General features: G+C 37.4%; 4 protein-coding genes and 1 pseudogene across 5 annotated transcripts; 1 reads left to right on the top strand and 4 right to left on the bottom strand.

Moving 5' to 3' along the window:
• Positions 1-436: 436 nt before the first annotated feature.
• LOC132188473 (B3 domain-containing protein Os01g0234100-like) lies at positions 437-4,982 on the top strand. The gene is made up of 7 exons (XM_059602932.2): positions 437-666; positions 760-840; positions 1,091-1,125; positions 1,237-1,387; positions 1,783-1,989; positions 3,922-4,012; positions 4,127-4,982. The coding sequence occupies exons 1-7, from the start codon at positions 496-498 to the stop codon at positions 4,852-4,854; spliced, it is 1,464 nt and encodes a 487-aa protein (XP_059458915.2). The 5' UTR covers positions 437-495; the 3' UTR covers positions 4,855-4,982.
• An 814-nt stretch (positions 4,983-5,796) lies between these two features.
• Positions 5,797-6,954, bottom strand: LOC132188347 (membrane-associated kinase regulator-like protein). The gene is made up of 2 exons (XM_059602771.2): positions 6,392-6,954; positions 5,797-6,275 (listed from the first exon to the last, which is right to left on the bottom strand). The coding sequence occupies exons 1-2, from the start codon at positions 6,857-6,859 to the stop codon at positions 6,267-6,269; spliced, it is 477 nt and encodes a 158-aa protein (XP_059458754.1). The 5' UTR covers positions 6,860-6,954; the 3' UTR covers positions 5,797-6,266.
• Positions 6,955-11,271: 4,317 nt separating this feature from the next.
• Positions 11,272-11,802, bottom strand: LOC132188828 (calmodulin-like protein 30 pseudogene; annotated as a pseudogene).
• Positions 11,803-14,125: 2,323 nt separating this feature from the next.
• LOC132188572 (protein DETOXIFICATION 48-like) lies at positions 14,126-16,209 on the bottom strand. The gene is made up of 2 exons (XM_059603069.2): positions 15,636-16,209; positions 14,126-15,533 (listed from the first exon to the last, which is right to left on the bottom strand). Exons 1-2 carry the CDS (start codon positions 15,762-15,764, stop codon positions 14,169-14,171), a joined length of 1,494 nt encoding a protein of 497 aa, XP_059459052.2. The 5' UTR covers positions 15,765-16,209; the 3' UTR covers positions 14,126-14,168.
• A 2,010-nt stretch (positions 16,210-18,219) lies between these two features.
• On the bottom strand, positions 18,220-21,673 carry LOC132187005 (initiation factor 4A-like protein). Of its 2 annotated transcripts, XM_059601155.2 has the most exons (7): positions 21,378-21,665; positions 21,245-21,293; positions 20,983-21,120; positions 20,016-20,249; positions 18,947-18,986; positions 18,757-18,854; positions 18,220-18,478 (listed from the first exon to the last, which is right to left on the bottom strand). In XM_059601155.2, exons 1-7 carry the CDS (start codon positions 21,425-21,427, stop codon positions 18,461-18,463), a joined length of 627 nt encoding a protein of 208 aa, XP_059457138.2. In that variant the 5' UTR covers positions 21,428-21,665; the 3' UTR covers positions 18,220-18,460. The 2 variants fall into 2 exon arrangements, with proteins under 2 accessions (XP_059457138.2, XP_059457139.2); XM_059601156.2 differs by lacking the exon at positions 18,220-18,478 and having other exon boundaries at positions 18,795-18,854; positions 18,947-19,052; positions 21,378-21,673.
• Between the last annotated feature and the right edge of the window lie 623 nt (positions 21,674-22,296).

Here is a 22,296-nt window from a genome sequence, read left to right as displayed (position 1 = left end):
TCAAGAGCAGTTAAAAATGTCTTCCGCGCGTCCACTTGGAGCCAAACCCACTCAGATTCTGTTTTAAACAGACACTCTTGCCGCGGAAACCGTGCGATAACGCCCGGCCCTTCCAAACAAAAAATAGATTATGCCGCTAAATCTCACTGTTAAAGGTTGTGTAAACATCAATAATCATCATTTATATTTATAGTATTCGTAAAAATTAAATTTAATCTATTAAATTAATATATGTTGATTTTTATTTTACATTTTTAAAATGTATATATAAATTAAAAATATACGTGAATTTAAATACAGGGGAAATTTGCTCGTATCTTAAATATTCCAGCGGATTTGCGCGCATATATATATATATATATATACCCGAAATGCCAGGCAGGCAATAAAGGTCACGACGCACGAACGTTACGGTTCTCTCTCTCTCTTTCAGGTTCCAAAAAATCAATTTCTAGTCCCGTTTTACTTACATTTGTTGCCGAGAAGTTTGTGATTATGGATCGAGTGGTCAAGAGGGAAAAGGGAGAGAAGGTGAGGGGAGAACCGATGGAAACGGCGTCGTGGGAGGAGGAGGAGATCATGATGAAATCCACGGACGTGGACGACGTAATTCTGGCGGAGCTGTACAGGTCTCCCAATCCCAAGTCCAGGCCCTCTTCCTCCACGGTTAAGCTCCAATCTCTCTCTGTGTCTGTGTGTGTTTTTGTTATCACCGTTTCGTTTCATAATTTGGTGGTAGCTTTGGTGCATTGTTGACAGGCCAAGCAAAAGAAGCCAATGGATAAAAAGGAAGCGCTCTCGAGCTTCAAGAAAGAGCGTCCGGAATCGATGGTTAAGCATGTAAGCGTTTCATTTGCTTCAAATGTGTGTAGTAGTGTCTTATTCGAATCAATGAAATGCGTTGCCTGGTTTGCGAAGATTATGGCTCTTTTAGTGGTTTCGTCATTAGAATGGAGATCGCATTCAAGAATCAGTTTATTTTGTGTGAAAATTTTGTTTCTGGAACGAAAATCGCATAAATGAGAGGGAATTGTTGTTTTTACAAACTGGAGTTGTTGATTAATTGGAAAATTTTGTAAATGCTGAGCAGGCTGTGACAAGTCAGGCAATGAAGGCTGTGATAAGGTTAGTAAGGTCTCTTAGATGCTTAATTTTGATGTGCTTCAATGATTTGTGCTTGCATTTGGTGGATATGCTTGGTGACAATGCTGGTTCTGTGCTATGCTTTACTTGAAGCTCTATGAAAGGTAAAGCTGCGGATGGACTTGGTGGAGCCAGGTCATCGGCGGTATTTGAAGCTGAGGAACTTCGGTTGAATCTTCCACAAGAATACCCTAGCTTTGTCAAATCTTTGGTCAGATCACATGTTGCTAGTTGTTTTTGGATGGTGAGCTTTGTTAAAATTGCACGAATTTGAATTCCGCTCATTACAATGAGGATTCTCTAGAAAATATTTATATTTACTAGGGTAATAATCATACAGTACGTAGAATTTTTGAAATCCTATTGCTTGTCTTAAATTAATTGGTTCAAATTTTGCCATCTTAACATACAACTTTCTGATATACAATCAATTAAAGAAAATTTCAGGATTCTCTAAGGGTGATAAACACCAAAATGACAAAATTCCAACCATTTTGGTTAAGATTTCAAGAACTCCACCATGAAATTATCTAAAAAATCTAGAAAACCCCAATCCTGTTAATAATACTACTGATGAAACTATACATATCTAGCTTACATCTTTTTTTCTTTTTCTTTTTTTATAAAACAAAATAACAGGGGCTTCCCGGGGCGTTCTGCAAGGCATACTTACCAGGTAAGGATACTACAGTCATTTTGGAAGATGAATCTAGAAAACAATATGAGTTGAAATACATTGCATGCAAGACTGGATTGAGTGCTGGTTGGAGACAGTTTTCTGCTGCACACAAATTGCTCGAGGGAGATGTTTTGGTCTTCCAATTAGTTGAACCTACCAAATTTAAGGTGATGATTTACATTTTTTTTTTAATTATATTTATATTGTAAATGTCTGTTTGGAACTTCTAGATATTGTTATAACATGTCAAGATGATATGATCGTTAAATAATTTTATGAGTTAATGTATGGAAATTCATTGTATCTTGTGTAGTCTTATTTACATGTGAATGGAGTGAACACTGGTCAAAGTAACAAGTCTGGCATGTTAGGAAGATTGAGGGATATGTTAGAAATGTTTAAAAGAAAACCATATAGTTGAGGGTGGGAAAGGTGATGCATGTTCAGAAAATAATAAAAAAAGAAAATTACAGTTTACCCCCTCAAAGTTGACAGCGTTTTTCAATTCGATCACCAAAGTTTCAATTTTTGCAATCCACTCCCCCAAAGTTTCAAATTTTTGCAATTTGATCAATTTTATCCAAAACTTCTCATATTGCCCATAATTTTTATTTTTTTATTTTTTATAAAAAAAATTTTAAAAAAAATTCGGGGTGGCTCTTTGGTCATCTAGTCATTTTTGCACCCCCAAATTTGTTTTCGTTTTCATAAAAAATAAATAAATAAATAAATCAGGGGCAATATGGGAATTTTGGGATGATATTGGTCGAATTGAAAAAAATTGGAACTTTGTGGGGGTGGATTGCAAAAATTGAAACTTTAATGTTCGAATTGAAAAACGCTGTCAACTTTGGGGGGGTAAACTGTAATTTTCCCTAATAAAAATGTTTCCTTCCATAATTACAATAAATAGTCTTAGAATTTTGGATATAAAGCAAATGATTCCTGAGGGATGAGAGTGCATCAAGTATTCTAATCCATGATCCTTAATCACAACGGAAACAAGAAACATACTGCCACTTTAGCCTGTGTATTTCTATGGAACATGAAAGCTCCGCTGGTTTTGGTCTGTTCAAAGGATAAGCTTTCCAAACACCTAACCAGCAAAAAAAGGAAAAAAAAAAAAAAAGAGAGAGAGAGAATGAAAGCTAAAAATATGAAAGTAATCATAGGCAGCCATCCAGTGGTATAAGGTATTAAAAAAAAAAGAGTATTTAATTCCACCACCATCCTTCTGCGGTCATCAAAGTTATGGTCATTTTTTTCTCTCAAGATCGATACACCAAAATACCAAATTATGGAGGATAGAACCATCTTCTACAATGGTGTTCTATGAAGACTACCAAACTTACCTCTTCAACATGGGAAGAGATCTACCACAAGTCTAGGCATTACCCGGTCTAACCCAAAAAGAGTGAAAATAGAATCCCTTAAGGCACTAGCAACCACACAATAGAGTTAAAGGCGATCATCAGATTTCTCACTCTTCTTATATATATAACGCCAATCTATCACCATGATACATTGTTTCTTTATGTTATCCGTAGTGAGAATCTTCCCTAATATGGCCGACCAAGCAAAGAACGTCACATTCAAGGAAACCTTTTTCTGCCTAGTATTCTTCTAAGCAACATGAGTCCTATCATTGAACAACCTTTTCTTGGAAGAGGCCCAACAGAGCTTGTCTTCACTGCCCCGTCTCAATCAGAAGGAGCACAACAAATTGAAGAACAAAGTAAAGAAATCCACTTCCTAGTCCTGCGCTGCTCTTATAAAATTAACTTTCCATTAATGAGAATCACTAATAAACTCCAAATAATCTACCGTAGAAGCATCCTTAAAACGAGCAATATTGGATAATTTAGGAAAAGCTGCTTTAAGGGACCCATCCCCACATAGTTAGAGTGCATTATAATTGATGAGAGAGAGCGAGAGAGAGAGTAATTTTAAGTTTTTTAATTTTGCTAATCTGTAGCTTTCTCATACTGAGACTATCTGCAGGAGAAAATTGATATTTCAAGATACTTTTGTTTCTTTTGTTATAATGATAATTCAGATCTAGGATAACTGTTTGTAATGTATATCAATCTTTTGCGTAGGTTTACATAATAAGACCAAATGATTTAACTGAAGTGGATGGGGCTCTTGTGCTACTAAATTTGGATGCTCAGACAAAACAAAGTTCTGCAGGCAAGTTCTTTTGTCTATGTTTAAAGTTTTAGTATCATCCATGCATCTCAGGAAGTTAACATTTCATTTTGTACTATTTTAACGTTTCTTCTTGGGTGCGGATGGGTACAATAGGTTCCAGTAATACCAAGAGGAAACGGCCAAAGCCTCATGGTCTCTTAGAAAAGAAGAAAAAGATTGACCCGCCGAGATCTGTTCCTAACCTTGGACCGCCAGCAGAACAATCTGAAAACGAAAGTGAGGAGGTTGTTTCGGAAGTTTTGGAAGACTTTAAGTTGCCGGATCCAGCTATCCAGTTCAAAGACATCAAAAGTTTTAAGAATTTCTGCATTCTAGTAGATGGAATTTGTATGGATTCTGAGTTCTCTGAGGATGTTCGGAAGAAATACTACAAGCTCTGCTATAGTCAGAAGGCATTTCTTCATGACAGTCTAGTAAACGGCATCAATTTTATCTTGGTTGTTGGGATTATTTCCGAGACTGTCAATATTGCTGATGCCATAAAAGCTAGTAAGCTTACCACCTCTCGAGAGGAATTTTCTGCTTGGGACAAGACTTTGCAAGCCTTTGAGCATTTAGGCATGAATGTAAGGTTCTTACGTTCTCGGCTCCGGCGGGTTATAAGCCTTGCCTATGAATCAGAAAGTGCCACAAATACAAGGAGGTACTTCGAAGCTAGAACTGAACAAGGTTGCGCAGAAGATGAAATAAGGAATATTGAAGCAAAACTATCGGAATTAAAGGAAGCCTGTTATGGATTTGGTGCCTATATTGATAACATGAAGTCGAAAGCTGAAAGCTACGAGTTCAAGTTCCAGGTAGAGGCTACCGCTCCATGGTGACATTGTCCATGCTAAGCGCCAAATGTATATATTTTTGTGTTTTCAGTTATGCATTGTGGATATGTTTTTTCTAATCTCCCGCTGTATCTTAAAACAACAAGACCAGCCATGCTTTGTTGTATGATTTGATAAATTTCTGACATAACTAACAGTTAGTAACATTAATATGTTGGTATTGTAGGAGCTGTGTGAGAAGGGGCTTTAGATACTCGCAATAGTTGAACACCATGCATGTGGTGGAGAGGAACTTTACTGGCTTGCTTGCCTACCATTTTTATTATACTTCTATTCTCCCATGTGTAACAGTAGCGGCTTATCATGAGCAAATTACTGCTTTACTGTCGAAACTGGAAAATGTATCAATTTTTCTCATACCCCCTTAAGAGAGAGAGAGAGTGAGTGCTTAGTCCCGATTCTACTACGGCGTTGGGTTGGGTTACAACCTTTGTACCTTCTTGGTATACATACGAAGTAAATATGATTTCTTTTTTAGTTGTGGCTATAATGCTTATTCGTTCATGTTTTCTCCTTCCCCTACACCTAAAAAAAAAAAAAAAAAAAAAAGCCTTTGAAGGTGGAAATGCTGGTAAAAGAAATCACAATTAGTTGACAGCTAAAGAAGTAGAACGAGAGAAACAAAGGAGGTGAGTTGGACCAAAAATAAATAAAGGAGGTGAGTTGGAGCCTGCTCTTAAAGTACCTATGCTTTTCCTTTCCGGATGGGGTAAGACCATTTATGTTGGTCACGGACCGGACCCCAATGCACTGCCACACCACACTGATTTTTTACACTATGAACAGCGGTGGCTTAGCTGTCACATTTATAGCACATTGCCTATCAAACTACCCCTTCCCCAGAACACCCCTTTTTTATTTTTTTTCCTAGTTAAAAAGATACCTTAGAATCTCAGTATGTTGGCGATGTCATCTTCTCACATGGAGGTAGGAGTAATTAACAATAACATCTTCGGTGAGGCTTTCCCTCTTTCTGTGCACAAAATGCTAAAAGGAGAGTTCTTCCACCTCCCCATTCATAGAAGCTAGAGCGATACGTACAATTAGATCTTAGAGGAAGATGCATAACACCATTGAACAAGGAGAAAATTACTAACAAAATTGAAAGAAAAAAAAAGAAAAAAAAAAAAAAACATGAGACAAGTTCAACTGCAATCATTTTTTACACCAAGCAGCGAAACCGGACAAACATCTACCAAAGTTGAAAGCTCAGAAGAAAAAAAATCCACCAAAGTTGAAAACCAACCTACTAATTCAGATCAGATCAGGACCCTCTCTAAGTTTTGTCCAAACAGAAAACTATCACTCTAGCCTCTCCTTCCCAAAAAAAATGCCACACACCTTTTAAGTATCTATATCCCAATCTCCACATTTCTGTAACTCGAACCCCATTAGTTCTACAGCTCCTGCGATCAATGAAGGAATTAAGCAAATTAATGAGACAAACCCAAAAATAAAAATACAAAAAAGTAAAAAAGCAAAAAAGTGTGTGTGTGTGTGTGTGTTTTTTTTTTTTTTTCACCTGTGAAGCCTTGCTGACATGGGCCTCCTCACGAACGAAATCAGGCCTTCTTTCGACGGACGCTTCACCCTTGTCAGCTTTCTTGGACCCAATGTGGGTTTTCTTCAGACCCAGAAGCCCCTTCCACCGTGTCGACCCCTTCGGCGGCCTCATCGACACGTGTTCGTCGTCGTCATCAACAAGAAGCTCATCCCTGAGAGTGGTGGTCCTCTGCATTTGGTTGTTGTAATTGTCCTTGAAGGGCAACAACCTACCCTTGAAGAAAAGCTCGTCGGCGCCGCTCATCATGGAATAGTTTGTCACGGAAAATTCGAAATCCGATGACGCTGGCGCATCTCTGGAGCTCCTTTCTTGCCTGCTGGCGGCCTGCTGGATATCCACAAAGTCGTTGGAGAAGGAGATTCTTGGGCTCATTGGAGCGCAGTGGTGACCCTTATGCTCGGAGTTGTACATGTCTAAGCATGCCATGGACTTTCAAACCAACATGAAATGAAAAAGAGTGAAACCAAAATAAACCCTAATAAATTCTACTAGGAGTAGGGACCCCTCTTCTACTGTTACAACCCATATATTTGTATTTATATCTAAAAGGGCCTATGGGGTTGGAGATTTATGTTTTTTTTCTTTTCTTTTTTTTCCTCTGTTTCTTTGGACATTCATGCACATCGCAATTCGCATGCCATGATAAGATGTTTTGTCTTGACATGTTAAATTGGCCATTAAATCATATAATGTTTTCATTCGATGTTTGCGAAGTTGCTGAGAACCTCTCTTTCATTCTTCCCATTAAATAAACAAATAAAAAGGTTCCCTTTTTTTGTTTGAACCAATCCCCCTATTTTTCTGTTTATAAGGCAATGAAATATTGGTGAAGAGCTTTTACGAAGTTTCCAAGAAAAGTGGCCTTTTTTACTGTAATCTTCTTCACCATGGTCAAAAGTTTCTTCACACTTGTCATATATGGATTCCGAGAAATCTTCACATCAGATATTCAGTTTTAAATGTGACAGAAGGAGCAAACTCACAAGATTCTAAAAGGATTAGCATGCATAATGCAACGCTATAATGACGTGGGTAATATTCACAAGAATAGCAATATTGCAGTGAATCAGTGATGATCGAAGCATGCATGGCACACTTTACTCACTCACCGTAAATGTCCAAACATATATATATATATAAAGGGAGATTTATTTTGTTTCGAAAGAAGAAAGTGAGTAAATGTGAGGCTATGCAACGATGAACGTCATCAAATTGGACAGTGAAGAATTCATCTTTTTGTGTGTGAGAGAGAGAGAGAAAGAGAGAGACGCAGTGGCAGAGTCCAGAGAGGCTTGGCAGTTGGCATGTATTGGTCTGGTTGACCGCGCTTTGACTTAGAAGTAAATTAGCAGTGAATGAGCTGGCGATGCAGACGGATCAAATGGACCACGTGACCAGGTTGCCTTTGATAAATAAAAATTAAATAATACATATTAAGTGCTACTTAATAAGTAATAATTTCCTGTTAAAAAAGGGAAAGAAAATTTTATTTTTCTTTTTTCTTTTTTATTGGCAGGAAAGGATAATAAAGAATAATAGTTTTGCTAATGAAAGCCTTTTCTTTTTTTTTTTTTTTTTTAAGTAGTACAAATGCAAGCATTGGTTTAATTTGGGGTTGTTGAAATCCCCGTGCATCCGAAACCGATCCAATCGGGTTGGCTTGGTGGATTGATTTTTTTATAAGTTATTTTAGACTTCTGACACAAGTCAGGTGGGAAGTCGATATATAGTTTGAATTTTCCATAATATTGGACTGCTTTTTTGACCAAATATTTGTAGATCTTCTGGAAACATCCATGTGCGACGAATAAAGGGGAAGTGGAGTGTATCAGGATTTTAGGAGGAACCCCTATTATTATATCATTAACTTGTATTCCAAGGACATGGTTGTCACTCTCACATAGTTTAATCCTTTTCAACTGGTCAATCAAATAGGGATACACCACGTGGTGGATTCCCATCGAGCGTGCAGGGCTTTCGGGCCTTTTTTTTTTTTTTTTTTTCTTTTTTTAACCTCGATTTGGTCTCCAATCTTGCTAGCAGTAACCTTTTAAGGTTATGAAACTAATTGCCCAGAAAAACATTAAAAAAGAAAAAAACTCTAAATAAAAAACTTGTTTTATAGGTTCTAATGTATAATTTAATTATCTACTTATTGGCTCATTTCCAAATAACAGATCTGAAGGAAGAGCGGCTCGTTTTTGTAGTCTCTGGAACCAATTTATACAACGCGTCATTGAGTCGAGTAGCGCGGCGTACGAGCCACCTGCGAGTGCAAATGCATTACTGCAGACAGTGATTCTCTACAGTTTCTCTCCTCTTTGGGAAGGAAAAATTATATATAAGTGTTCTTATATGTAAGTTTTGAGTTGAATTCAATTTTTTAAAATTGGCTTGTAAGGAGAAAGTATTATCTTATATACATTAGACTCTTTAGTTAAGATTGTACTTAATTTATGTGAGAGACGCTTTGAATTATAATATATAAAAGTAATTCTATAACAAAGAGAGCCTTTATTCGAGTAGGGTTCCATAACTTGAATAGAAAATTCCTTCTTAAAAACCCAAGGAATGAGTAGGGTGAAACTTTTTTCTACAAACCGCATGAGAAACAAACAACTATAAATCCGTCTTTCAAAAAGCGCATATTTTTTTCACACGGGACAAGTCATTATTTTTAGAGGTTAAATTGTAAGAAATTTCTTTGAACTCTCAAAATTAAATTAAATTTTTTTTTTTTCTCTAAAAAGTCTTTTATATTTTTGCGGCTTTTGCCCCATATCAAAATATTTTATTGGCTCGCTCGCCTGCTGGCCGAACCGGTGCTCTTATTCATCTGACACTTTGGATTGGGTTGAATTGGGTTGAGTTGTGAATTTGTATTGATTAACATCTACACAAAGCCCAACTTGTCCCAGAAGAAAAATGATTTATGGATATTTTCAATTTTTATCGTGTTTAATACTCACAATTTTGCTCGGGGAATAGTCAAATTTAGAGTGGTTATGATCAATTGGGTGTAATAATTGGTTTTGCTTCTGGCACCCTGCACAAAATGTTTTATCAAATTCTAGCCACATCTAAGCTTTTTCTGAGTCCTATATAATCAACAAAGTAGAAGGAAGATACAAGTGGGAAAAAAACAGAGCAGAGACAAACAATTAATCAAGTGATTTGATCAGCAATAAATATACGGCCAACTCAAGCTTGGGAAATGATGTTCATTATTCAACAAACACAAAAAGCATGGAATTAATAAAACCCAAATTAATACTTACTAGCTAGTGTGGATTGATCAGAACAAGCTAGCAGACGCATGCATGCATATGTAACATGAAATACGACCGACCGACCAACTATTCTCCATAAATTTTGACGTGCAAACGTTGTTGGGCGTAGTTGACAAGCTTCTCTATTTCCTTGGGGTTGTCTATTTGGCCATTGTGATTGGAGTCGGCTTCCTTCATTCCCTGACGGGCCTTCCACCACCCAAACCAAATTCTCAAGCTTTGCAGAGCCTCTTTTAGCTCCTCATGGCTATACTTCCATCGTGATCCGCGTCAAACCTGCGCAGCCAAGCCTTGAATTGTTCCGCTGTCATCCCTCGTTGAGGCTGCACCTGCATACAACACAAGAGCCATCGATTTCTCCCCCTCTCTCTCTCTGTGCAAAAATCTATGAGAAATATACAAATAAAACGCAAGGTTATTCTCTTAGGATTGCATGCCGGCCTTAAAGGCTAAAGCTAAGGCTTGAGGAGGCTGTGGTGGAGAACCGAATCTAGCTAGCTATTGGCATGGCCTGACCGCATCTCTAGCATTTCTTTAGGATTATCTCTTCTTTTTTTTTTCCTTTTTTTCAAATCCACTGCTTTATTCTTGCAATTATATATAAGCAAAGTGTCCAAGAGCAAGGCTACCAGCTAACCTTCTCATGAGTCATGGGCCTCGTCACGGGTCATATACTTTTAGATGGATAATTTTGAGCATGCAAAAAATAGAGAAATGCTTGGCTACATTAAAAAATTTATTTTTTGGTCATATTAATTCTAGGTGGCATGGTCCATTTTAAAATTAATAGATTTTAAACAATAAATTAATAAATTTCTGAAAAATTGATCATGCCACCTAAGATTAAAATGACCAAAAGATGAACTTTTTAATAAAGCCAAACATTTCTCCAAAAAATATGCATTTAACACGTACGTAGACTTCTTAATGCAGGGCAAGCAATAAAAAGGAAGAAGATATTAGATCTGTGCATGTGTTAAAGCTTAAAACTCTAATAAATTACTTTTTTCTGAATTTTTTATTTTATAGAAGGTGTTTTTGTTTTTTCTATTGTAGAATGGGACATTGTAATCTCAATGGTAAATTGAAATGACATTATAATTAAATGCTTTAATTTATGTCAATGGAAGAAAATGATATTGTAAACACTGAAAATTGTAATATTTGATGCATTTTTGAATGAATGAATGAACGAATGACATTATAAAAATTGAAATATTGCAATAATAATGATAATAATAATAATAATAATGATATTTAAATAGAGTAAATATTCATTTATTATTTAGGCTAGTCACTAGTGTAAAACTCAAATTGTTGCATGCGTGGGTGCATGTGCAGGAGGACACTTCAATTGAGTTAAAAGCACAGATTATGAACAACATAGTCCCCCAAGCATAAATAATTCTTTTTATTTTTTATTTTTTATTTTAAAGGAGTGCTGAATAAATAAATAAATAGAAAACAAAATTACACTTATCTCTCAAACTTGATCCAAATTGTAATGGCTCCTTAAACTATCTAATATTTTGACTTTAAGCCACTCGATCATGGCAGTTTCTTGCCGCTTGCCATCATGCTCATAAATTCATTAATATCAATAAAACCATCCCCGTTCATGTCCACCGCTTTCACCATTTTCCGGCAAGCCTTGAGGCTGCAACCTTCTCCTAGCTTTTTCAGAACCTGCGAAAGTTCCTCCGCGCTTATTTTACCATCGCCGTTCAAATCAAACGCTCGGAAAGCACTCTGAATCTCAGTCGCTTTTACCCTGCCACCCACGTTAAACATTTCCATGAACTCTTTGAAATCAATGAACCCATCTCCATCAGAATCAATGGTCTGAAATAACTTGACCAACTCCGTTTCCGGGATTCCTTTATTCAGTGCCCTTTGTGCTAACTTGTACTCCTCGCGGGAGATCTTCCCATCTTTGTTGGCGTCAAATTTATCGAACACCCATCTCATCTCCTCCATGCTTGGCTGGAAAGACCGTGACGTGGAGTTGCTCGACTGGGTTGGTTTTAGTGACGACTTTCGTGAAACCCCACACTGGAAATCGAGAAAACTCATCGACATTTTGTAAAGCTCCGGCCTATGCAGCAATGTTAATTAGCCTTCCATCTATTTATTAAGGAAAAACATTTGGCAAGAACTTATTCTCTTGATTAAGGGACGATAGATTTGCGTATTCCTTTTTCACAAACACTAACTTCACGCAACTTGCAAGAATTCCATAATTCTGAGCACACGGATCTCATCACCGGGAGAAAGGAGAGTTCGGTGGGCTAAAAAAGTATGCAGAGCAAAAAGATATTCTCTCTTTAACAAGTTGACGTACATGCTCTTCAATGTCTTCAATTCATTGATTCTCCCTCAAACCTCTTTTCGGCGAAGTAGCTGGTTTCTTGCTGTGACAAGGAAATGTTGATTTGTATTCCATCATGAACTAAGGAATAAGAATAGAAATGTTGATTTGTATTACGTAAGTTAATTATAAGGAATTTGTTAGGAATTTATTTGTATTTGAAATTATTCAAATTAAATATTAAGGAAATATGTAATTAAAAAGACTTTAACGTGTGGATATATGCCAAACAACAAACAACTTAATTCTTTTTTCTTTTTCTTTTTAATTTATTATGAAATTCTATACGCCTCACAGGAAATTGTTAAATCAGTTGAGGTGCTAATTAGAAATGCCTATAAGAAGAATTGTAATTATCAAAAGAGCTTGTCAGAACGACGTGGGAATTATAATGTGTTACTAATTAACGACGTGTGTGACATGTCAAAAATTCAAAAGTCACTAATAGGAATTAGTGACGTGTGAAATTGACCACATGCACGTCACCACCTAAAGGTGACATATACGAGTTACACATCTATTGATTATCCATCTATCTATCGATCCATCAAATACAAGTTATCAATTATGCACCCGGGAATCGATGGTGGTTGGGGCGAATCGTTGGTGGTTGGGATTAATCGTACCGTGCCAACCTGTACTGTATTTGTACCAACCTCAACAAATTTTATTGTCGGATTCATCCTAGTGTCAAACTCAACCACAGGTCCACAACTACCGTCACTATAGTGTGTTAAGGATATGGATGACAACCAAAAAACAATTGAAGAATCGTCTTCTAGTTTATCATGGACTTTATCTCAACATAAACCTCCAACTAATATTCATAAATAAAAAAATAAAAAAGGAAAAATCATTTGACCTGATATATCATGATCCGTACTACCATTATGTGGTTCAAAAGGGTCCCATTGTAATGTATGGTAACCTCTCTAAGCAGATTTTCTCATTAAAATTAACAGATCATTTGTGCTTTAACTCGAGTGCATCAAAATTCAGCCCCAGTTTCATTTGTTTGATTCAGTTGCCTTACCAGTTACCTCCACTAAAGAATCAAACGATTGGAGCTATAAATGACAGTCCCATGGAGATTCTCGAAGCTCTCTGATTTGTTAAGAATGGTTTTCGACGCACATAGATTGCATCTACTCTTTCCATTTAATTAAGTTAACACCACAAAGAAAGAGGTAAAGGGATGCTTTTCGAATCACATGGTGACAATGCATGTGAAAGTGCGATATACACTAGCATATATAGGATAAAGCGTTTTTTTTTTTTTTTTTTTTTGTCAAAGAAAAATGTCAAATCTAGACATAATTTCAATTATGACTAAATTATATTATATTAACCAAAGGTTTTGTAGCCTAAGCTGATTTTTTTTTGGAGGGGGGTTATTGACTTCTATTTTAGAGAGTTTAGTTATCCATTATATCCGGCCTATGAGCTATAAATTCTTTTTTTAGTGTATAAAGTAAATTACGGGAGTGTATCTTGGAGGTGAAGGAGTCGAAAATGGTCGTAGGTGCAAATTGCAAAGAGAAATTCATCTCCTTCAGGGTGGATGCAAACTACGAAAAGGGACAAGAGAAGAGAAGATGAATCCTTATGAAACAAACCGCAGAAGCAAAAAGATTTCAAGTTTTAAGCCTTAAAACGATGAAGGCTTCGAAACAATACCGTTTTACCTACAAAAATATCTTGTTAAAATATTGTAACCTATAACGAATTCGGAGGCGAGTCGGGTCAAAACCGTGTCATCGACAAGTCTACGGTCGAAAAGTTGGAAATTTGCATATCCTTAAAGTAATAACTTGTAATTCAAAATTGAACAATTGAAACTAGTAATCGCATAAATTGCTAACTAAATGAAAGGTGAATGAGTTGAGCATGGAGAAATAAAGCACAGACGAAAAGGTTGGTGGATTCTTTGCAAATCCATCAACACAAACCGAACTACTAATTTTACAAGTTGCAAACAAAAAAACAAAAACACCAACTATGAACTCTTTTTTTGTTTTTTTAATCTGCTTCGTATGGTAAGCTTATAAGTGTGAGCCTTTAGGCCGCTAATTATCCGTCAAGGGTGTTGGTCCTCCACATGAATACTAGTAAGGTCTTCGGCCCTGCCTACTTGTTCCATCCAATCCGTTCTCGACAGCACGAGCACCATTATTGCAGCACACACCATCTGAGCAGCCAGTAAGCCCAACCAAAGGCCCAATAGGCCCATGTCCATCCCAAAGCCCATGAAAACTGCAAACGGCAATCCAACGCCGTAGAACGATCCCAGGTTGACGTAAGCACCCAGAGATGGCCTGGCACTGCCTCTCAGCACCCCGCAAACGGTTGTCTGCGGGCAGTTCCCTAGCTCACACAGTCCCACCACAGGCATCGCCGCTGCCGTCAACGACAGTATCGCTTTATCGGCGGTGAAAATCCGACCCCAAGCATTTCTCATGGTTATCATGAACAGCATGGCCATGAGGCCGGTGAAAACGGCGCAAGATAGCGCTATAATTGACGACTTCTTCGCCTTGTATGGCCGGTTAGCGCCGAGTTCGTTACCGACCCGAGTCGAAACAGCTTGGTTCAGAGCAATAGGGAAGTTGTAGACCAGCGCAGTTGCCTGTATAAGAATTCCCATGGTGGCGACTGCCTCGGCGGCGTTTGTGAGAATGCCTGAAAGAAGTATCATTATCTCGTACCACCACCACTCTAAGCAGACGGAGATACAGCTGGGGATGGCTTGGTCGAGAATTGGTTTCCATTCCTTGAAGCATTCGCGCGACCAGCCCTGCCATGATTTTCTGCAAGTGCCGGAGAAGCAGATGTAAAGCAGAAGCATGACAAGGAGGTTTAGGTCGGTTAACACGCCTGCCAAGGCAATGCTTCGAATGCCGAGGTTGAGATGATGTACAATGAAAGAGGTGATGGGGGCGTGAAGGGCAAGAGAGAAAGCTGCGGTGAGCATAAGAGGGAGGGTTATTTCTTGGGTTCTGAGGAAGATTTTGAGAGGGCTGATGAGGGACTGGAAGAGGAGGTCGGGAAGAGAGAAGGCGAGATAGGTAGCGGCAATGGATGAAATGGTGGGGTTTTGGCCCCAAAAGAGAAGGATGGGTTGGAAGTTTAGCCACAGAAATGAAATGGGTATGCAGGCTAAACAGAGTATTATGATAGTGCGCTGGAGGGTTAGACCCATGAGATGCCATTGCTTGGCCCCGCAAGCTTGAGAAGAAATCCCTTCCATGCCCATTGCAAGCCCGGAAATGACAGAGTAGCCGGAGATGTTAGCTATGCTGATTGCGAGAGAGCCACCGGCTAATGCTTCCTTCCCTATCTTCCCCATGAAGAACATTGATATTGCAGATTTGCCGTAGATGAAAAGCCCGGTAAGGATCATTGGAATGGCTATGATATATAGCTGTTTGATCTCTTCAACCACCTGAGAGAGAGAGAGAGAGAGAGAGAGAGAGAGAGAGAGAATTAGTACAAGTGCACAGCATGCAAAGAAAACTACAAGAAGTCTGGCGTCACAAAAACAAACCTCTGAAAGAGTGGGGCGGGAGTATTGAGAATCTTGTTCAACACCTAATTCATCATTCTCAGCACTTTCCTCCAATTTCGAGGAGTTGTAAAAGGATAACAATGGGGCTGAAGGTGCATCCTCATACATCTTTTTGATAGAACCTTTCAGTACTTTCGTGCAGGGAGGAGGAAATGAACGTGAAAATGTTGAAAAATAGATGACAATCAAACAAACCCAAAGGAAAGAGATTTTTCTCTCTCTCTCGGTTGGTTGGGTTTAGATGGTGGGAAAGAGACGAGTGTGAGCAAGATAAAGAGGTGGCCATGCGGGTTGTTCGTCATTTTCTGGGAGGGACTTCAGACAGTTGGTGGCAGTCCCTGCAAATGCCAAAGCATGGAAAGCTGTCAACAAATCACAAAATCAGTGCAGATGCCCAAAACAGTGGGTCTGACTTTCGGGTCGGGTCTTGAGTCTCTATCAGGGTTGTGCACGTGTGCTTCTGGACACTGCACCACCCACGTGCCTTTTAAGAAGGCATGCAAGCTTTTTTCTCATACTACATACTACATTAATGTGCTGTTTTAGCCGTTAGGTAAAGACTCCAAAAAAAATTTATCAGACATCAAACTTTTTTGCGTTGCACGATTAGGACTTTTAGGAGCACAAGCTACTTTCGGCAGACATCACCTCTCTTCTTCTTTTTTTTCTTTTTTTTTTTTTAACACTTAAAAAAAAAAACCAAAAAACCGTGACTTGCTGGGAAAACAATGTTTTTCTTACACATTTTTTATGACAATTACGGTTCACAGTTATTAACTAAACTATTAACCACAACTGTTAAGACGATTAGTAAAATCGAATAACCATCTCCTTTATTTGCCTAGACATTAAGTGGTTATTGAATAAGAAAAAATCAATATTAAACGCTAAGCGCTTTTTAAAATGAAAAAAAAATAGAAAATAATAACTTACTACATACGACGTCATTTTTAGAGTTTTATATATTTAAACACCAAAATAATATTGTTTCATATATATATATATATAAAATGAGTTCTGCTATGCGGCTGCCTCTAGTGTAAGACATATATTAAAAAATAATAAATAAAAAAATTTGTCATTTTTTTTTAAGTTAAATTTTTATGAGTTAATATTTAATTTTTAATGTCTCAAAACTTGTTTTTAAATTTAAAATTAAAATCTAGGGATAACAAGTTAACCCATTTAGAGATTGTATTACTCAAAAGGAATTCGATCATCATAAATTTGGTGCTAATGTCTCAAATTTAGTGTTAATACCTTAAATTTAAATTTTCTTTTAATCTCTTTTCTTCAATTTGAAAAAAAAAAAAAAAAAAAAAGAAGAGAGATGCAAGCAAAATATCTGACGTTATTTAAAAAGATTAAAAAATAAAATAAAAATTGGCCACGTCAAATTTGGCAGGCGCTGAGATGACCCAAGGCTGCCGAAAATCTTACCTCAACCATAGGCTGCAGTACTGCTAGCGAGCAACCACCCATTATTTCAACTCTAGCATTTTCTCATAAATGCAGAAATATCGACGACAATTTTAAGAATTGACGTTACAGTAGCTCTGTTTTTTTTTTTCTTTGCTTAGACACCGGTATATAGATGTGTTTTATTTATTTTTAAATAAAGGCATATTTTACCAAAACCACGTCATTTCATCTCTAACCTAACTTCTAGCTCATAGGGGCGTTCCAACTTCCTAGGTATTGGCTTGGAGAGCTTCAGCCCGAAATATACGAAAATACCCAAATGTCCTTAAATTAAAGAAAATTTAATAAGTAGAGACCAAGGTGCCTTTTTCTCGAAAAGAAACAAAAATTTAGAAGGGTATTATGGTTATTTTGGGTCACATGCATTTTCGTCAGATTTAACAAAACCATTTTTAATGCTAGGGCCAAGTAAAAGGGGCAAATAGTTCAGGAAAAACATTACGAACTTTTTTTAGTTTATAGGCAATATATATTGCAATTGAGGTGATAATTGGAAGAAGCAATCGTAATTTCTCCAAAAAAAAAAAATTATTTTATGAGACAAAAATATTTTTAAAAAGTGAATAGCTAAAATTAATTGTTAAAACTTAACTAAACTCTTGGCTAATCAAATACTATTACCCTCACGGAGCATTCTTATGCCAAAAGAAATAGGTCAGAGACTCAAACATTTCTTGGAAAATCAATTTGTAAAGGAAGGACTTCAAGAGCTTATATAAGTATGATTAAAATTATACTTAACCCATATGGGACACAAAATCGCAACATATCACTACACTTCTGCAGACGGCGTCCACAGCGGCTTAGTACTCTATCGACACTGACTCGATAATAGCTATTTCTTTTTTGAAAACTCCACTCACCCATCAGTATTTTAACCCAGCTCATAGGTCACCCCCTCCGTGACTTAAACTTGTGATGTGGTGTTTAACTCTGATACCAAATTATACAAATCTTGGGTAGAACTCACTATTGAAAACCGGCTTGTAAGGGGAAGGTGTTCAAGAGCTTATACACACATGATTAAGATTAGACTTAACCAACAGCAGTCCTCAAAGTAAAATTTCTAATTTAGAATGAATATTGTCCCCGAACCAAATTATGTTTATTCTCTTCTTTCCTTCCATATTTCTGGCTAAAATAACAGATCTAAAGTACAAAATAACTTGGTATCGTTTTTTAATAAGCTGAACAATTCAGACAAAAAAATCAATATTGTTCCGAGTACTCACTGAAATATGATCACATGCTTCAACAATTAAAAGAGTACAAGGAATCAAGTCTTTTGACATGTTTCTGGCATCGCAAAAGACCATACATCTTCACAAAATCTCAGAGATCTGCAGTAGACCAAATTTCAAAGCCATCTCAGACCCAGAAAACAACAAGAAATAGAAGGTGACAACACGTCAGTGGAAAAAAAGAATTCTAAGGTCCAAAAATAGGACATAAATATGGTCCAGTTTAATGAACTATTGATAGATTTACATTTAACTTTTACTCGAAAAAATTAAAGGGGACTCCATCAGTTGCAATTATTTGTGCTTTAGATTCATGTTTGTCAAAAGACGTTTTCTAGAGCATAAATAAAGGAACACAAGGTAAGCAAGGAACTCACATTTATGGGCATTTCTGCTATGACAAGACTGCTGCTTTCTTCTATGTTTTTGAGGGTGACCACTTCACCCCCAACAACCATATTGATTACAATCCCATCTGCAGATATTTATATTAAGTTATTGTCAGAATGCGAATGCAAAAATCCATGCCATCTGACGAGTAAAATGTTATGGCATAGGTGAAAGAACCTGCTGCCAGACAAGTTGCCATGCGCCTCATATATGTTTCCTACAAGCCGGGCACACACAACATGGGAAAAAAGGTCACAACCCAACCCATGCATACTGCATATAACTGGAAACAAATAAAACACATCCACATGCATTAAAGATATTTAATAATATAGAATCTCAGTCTTTAGCGATCACGAGGGTGATGGCTAGGAAACTGCCACAACATATGAGGAATTATTAAGTATGGGTCGACTTTTGGATGGAAAATGAAGTAGCCTAGGAAACCCAAGGGGTTGGCCCAAGTGGTTGAAGCCTTGGTCTTAAAGTTTGCTTCCTTCAAGGTCCAAAGTTCAACATCTCATGGGTGCAAACAATCTCTTGGGACCACACCCCTGGTGAAAGCCAGTGATTAAACCAGTTTCGTATAGTAAAACTTCTGAGGATGCGGTGCACGGGACTGAAGTTTACTCTGCAGGGGTGGGTCCAAAGGGCCCTGCTTTGAAGAGGTTCTCCAACGTAAAAAATAAAAAAAATAAAAAAATAATTGTTTTCTTTCTGTGTTTTACTTCTTGTGTTATAAACGCAGATGGCAAAACATTAGGTAGATTGTCATCAGCTAGTCTGTAGACACCCTTTAAAGACCTCTCAAGGCACCACACAGAAAGAAGACTTTGGATGCTGTATGACATCTAGGATGATATATCAATTTTCATAGAGACAATATCCTCTGCAAAATAGGGCGCAACCCCACCAAGTGGAAGATTAAGAGGGAAAAACTGCACACGCTGTCGTTCAGTCATTTGGAGATGTGGTAGTCTGGGGTGCTAAAACATGCAATTACACAGACAATTTGTGTGCAAACAACAAAAAAGTTGGCATTATAATTGCAATCTATTGAAAAGAGCTCTGATCTGTAGGATCATTGCAAGGTCAAACAAGCTCAAAGTATATTTGCACAAGAACATGATATGACATCTTTCATAAGAAGTGATGAACAGTCGAGAAAATTGGCTTCAAGAGATTGTACAAATGAAGGCATGGAATTGTTCCACTTATCAAGTTATGAAGGAAGGACAGACTGCACCTTCTTTGTTGGTAACTCATAATTTATCAGAACACGAGCAGAAATGGGCAACTCCCCAGAAGCAAGAAGTGGGAGACAAACATCAGTCACAACTATCATATGAGACTTTTGTTCATCTTTTCCAATTTCACTGTCATCTCCTGATTGCACACTGACATTTTGGTTCCAGTTCATTGTGGCTTGCCGAAATTTCTCCAAAACTAGAGCACGTTCTGCTTCAGCAAGGTCACTGTACTGGCATATGGAAAACAATATGCACGCTATATTAGCAAACATTCAAAGTTCTAGCAAATGAATGGTTCCCAAGTTTCAAACCCTGAAAACACGGGTGCTGATGGCCAACAAGTTTACAACATCTCCGAAATGAATGCATCAACAGAGAATGCAACAGCACATGTAGAAACAAAAAAGAAGAAAGAGGGAGGAGGGAGGGTCATGTATGTGTTTCACAATATATTGGGTAAATTTAATATTAAAAATAGGAAACATCCCTGAAAGTAATACTTCAACTGCGTGGCAAAAATTGGTCCTACACCCGGTGGGAGTTTGTCATGAGATATGAATAAAACCAAACAGCATTAGGTACAAAAGCAACATGAGAGAGCGTGCTAAACTGCTAATGTTATACAATGACTTGATCATATATGTAACAAGGTTTGCTCACACTATCAAGCTCAAACACGAATTCATCCCAATTTCACATTCCATTCGTAAAGAATCTTTAACGAAGCGACCCATGAGCCCTTACCCAAAAATAAAGAGATCATTAATACATGAATTACGTTCACTACAGCAAAACACCCTTCAATCGTTACTACTTGCTCATTAGATTTCATAATACAAATACAGGCGCAACGAGAAAAAGAATATATATATATATATATATAGCAACACTGCTGACCCAGAATGCATAAATCAACAAAAGTCATAAAATTAAGTGCACAAGTTAAAGATCAAAGAAAAGTACCAGAGGGGATAGAGAGATAAAGGGGAGGTTGGAGACGGCGGAGCATACGGCGTCAAGCTCGTCGCGCGAGCTGCAGCACACGACCGTCGGCAGGGAGTGACGCCGTCCCACCACGCCCAACAAGTCTACCAACGTCTCCTGCGCCAAATTCGATCGTACCACCAAATCAAATAATTTAGTTTTGACTTGGGTTTTCATTGTAATGTATAAATTGTGATACTGAGAAGTTTTAAGTGATTAAGAAGAAGAAGAAAAAAAAAACCATTTTGAATCGGAGCCTGTCCACGGCTAGGTAGAAATGGCGTTGTTGACTGCGAGAGACAACAAATGGCGTTGTTGAAATTAGAGGAAACTTCAAAAATTAAAAATTAAAAATAAACAAAAATAAATTGTACCTGAAATGGGAAGGGGGCAGAGAGGGAGCTTCGACTGCGTCCATCGCCATTGCTTCTCCACCTGAGACGCCTCGCTTTTTTACTTTCACTCTACAATTAGTTTCTCCTTCCCTGTCGATTTTGTTGCGTAATTCTTTACACGGCGTCGTTTCAAGAGCAACCCTTTATTTTTTATTTCCAGCTTTGCTGACTTGTGTCGGGTCTCGGGCGGTTTAACGGGTTCGATCGAGGGGCAGGGTCAAAGCTGGGCTGTGAATCGCAGAGAAGAGAAGAGAGAGAGACAGAGAGCATATCGGATTATATATTCTGTGTTTGACATGAGCTACAAAGAATATTTTGGCACGGCAAGAAATACAACTTAATATAAGATTCTATTAAAGCGTGCTGAGTTGTTAACGGAATAAATAATACTACAAGTTACTCTTACATCCATCTAAAAATTATATGTTATTAACAAGAGAAATAATGCATTTTACCACTACAAATGAAGGCACAGGCATAATACACATCTACTATTATCATCATTAAACACGCTACTATTATTATTGTTGGGCGCACAACTATGATTACCAATAGATGCATATTATGCATCTACTATTACTACTAAATTTGACATGGTTGTCATTGCTAAACTCGTCAAAATTACTATTGTTGAACCTTGGGCTTTTTTGTCTAGTAGAATTGTGGGCTTGAGTCTTTTGTAGTTTTATGCCACCAACTCTTCTAATTTGAGTGAGTTCGAGGTTTGATTCCCTCTTTAATGAACCTAAGCCCAAAGGAATTATTCACCCAATTTTGAATGCCTAGACAACAACCAAAAATGTGCCTCAACAAGGGTTAAAACAAAAAATGATTAAAATATTAAATAATATAATTAACAAAAAACTAGTTATTATTTAAAATATATAAATATAACTTG

This window comes from Corylus avellana, chromosome 6 (assembly GCF_965113065.1).
Source record: "Corylus avellana chromosome 6, dhCorAvel1.hap1.2, whole genome shotgun sequence".
Taxonomy (NCBI): Eukaryota; Viridiplantae; Streptophyta; class Magnoliopsida; order Fagales; family Betulaceae; genus Corylus; species Corylus avellana.
The sequence above is the reverse complement of the archived record's forward strand: the minus strand, read 5'-3'. Positions and strand labels throughout refer to the sequence as shown.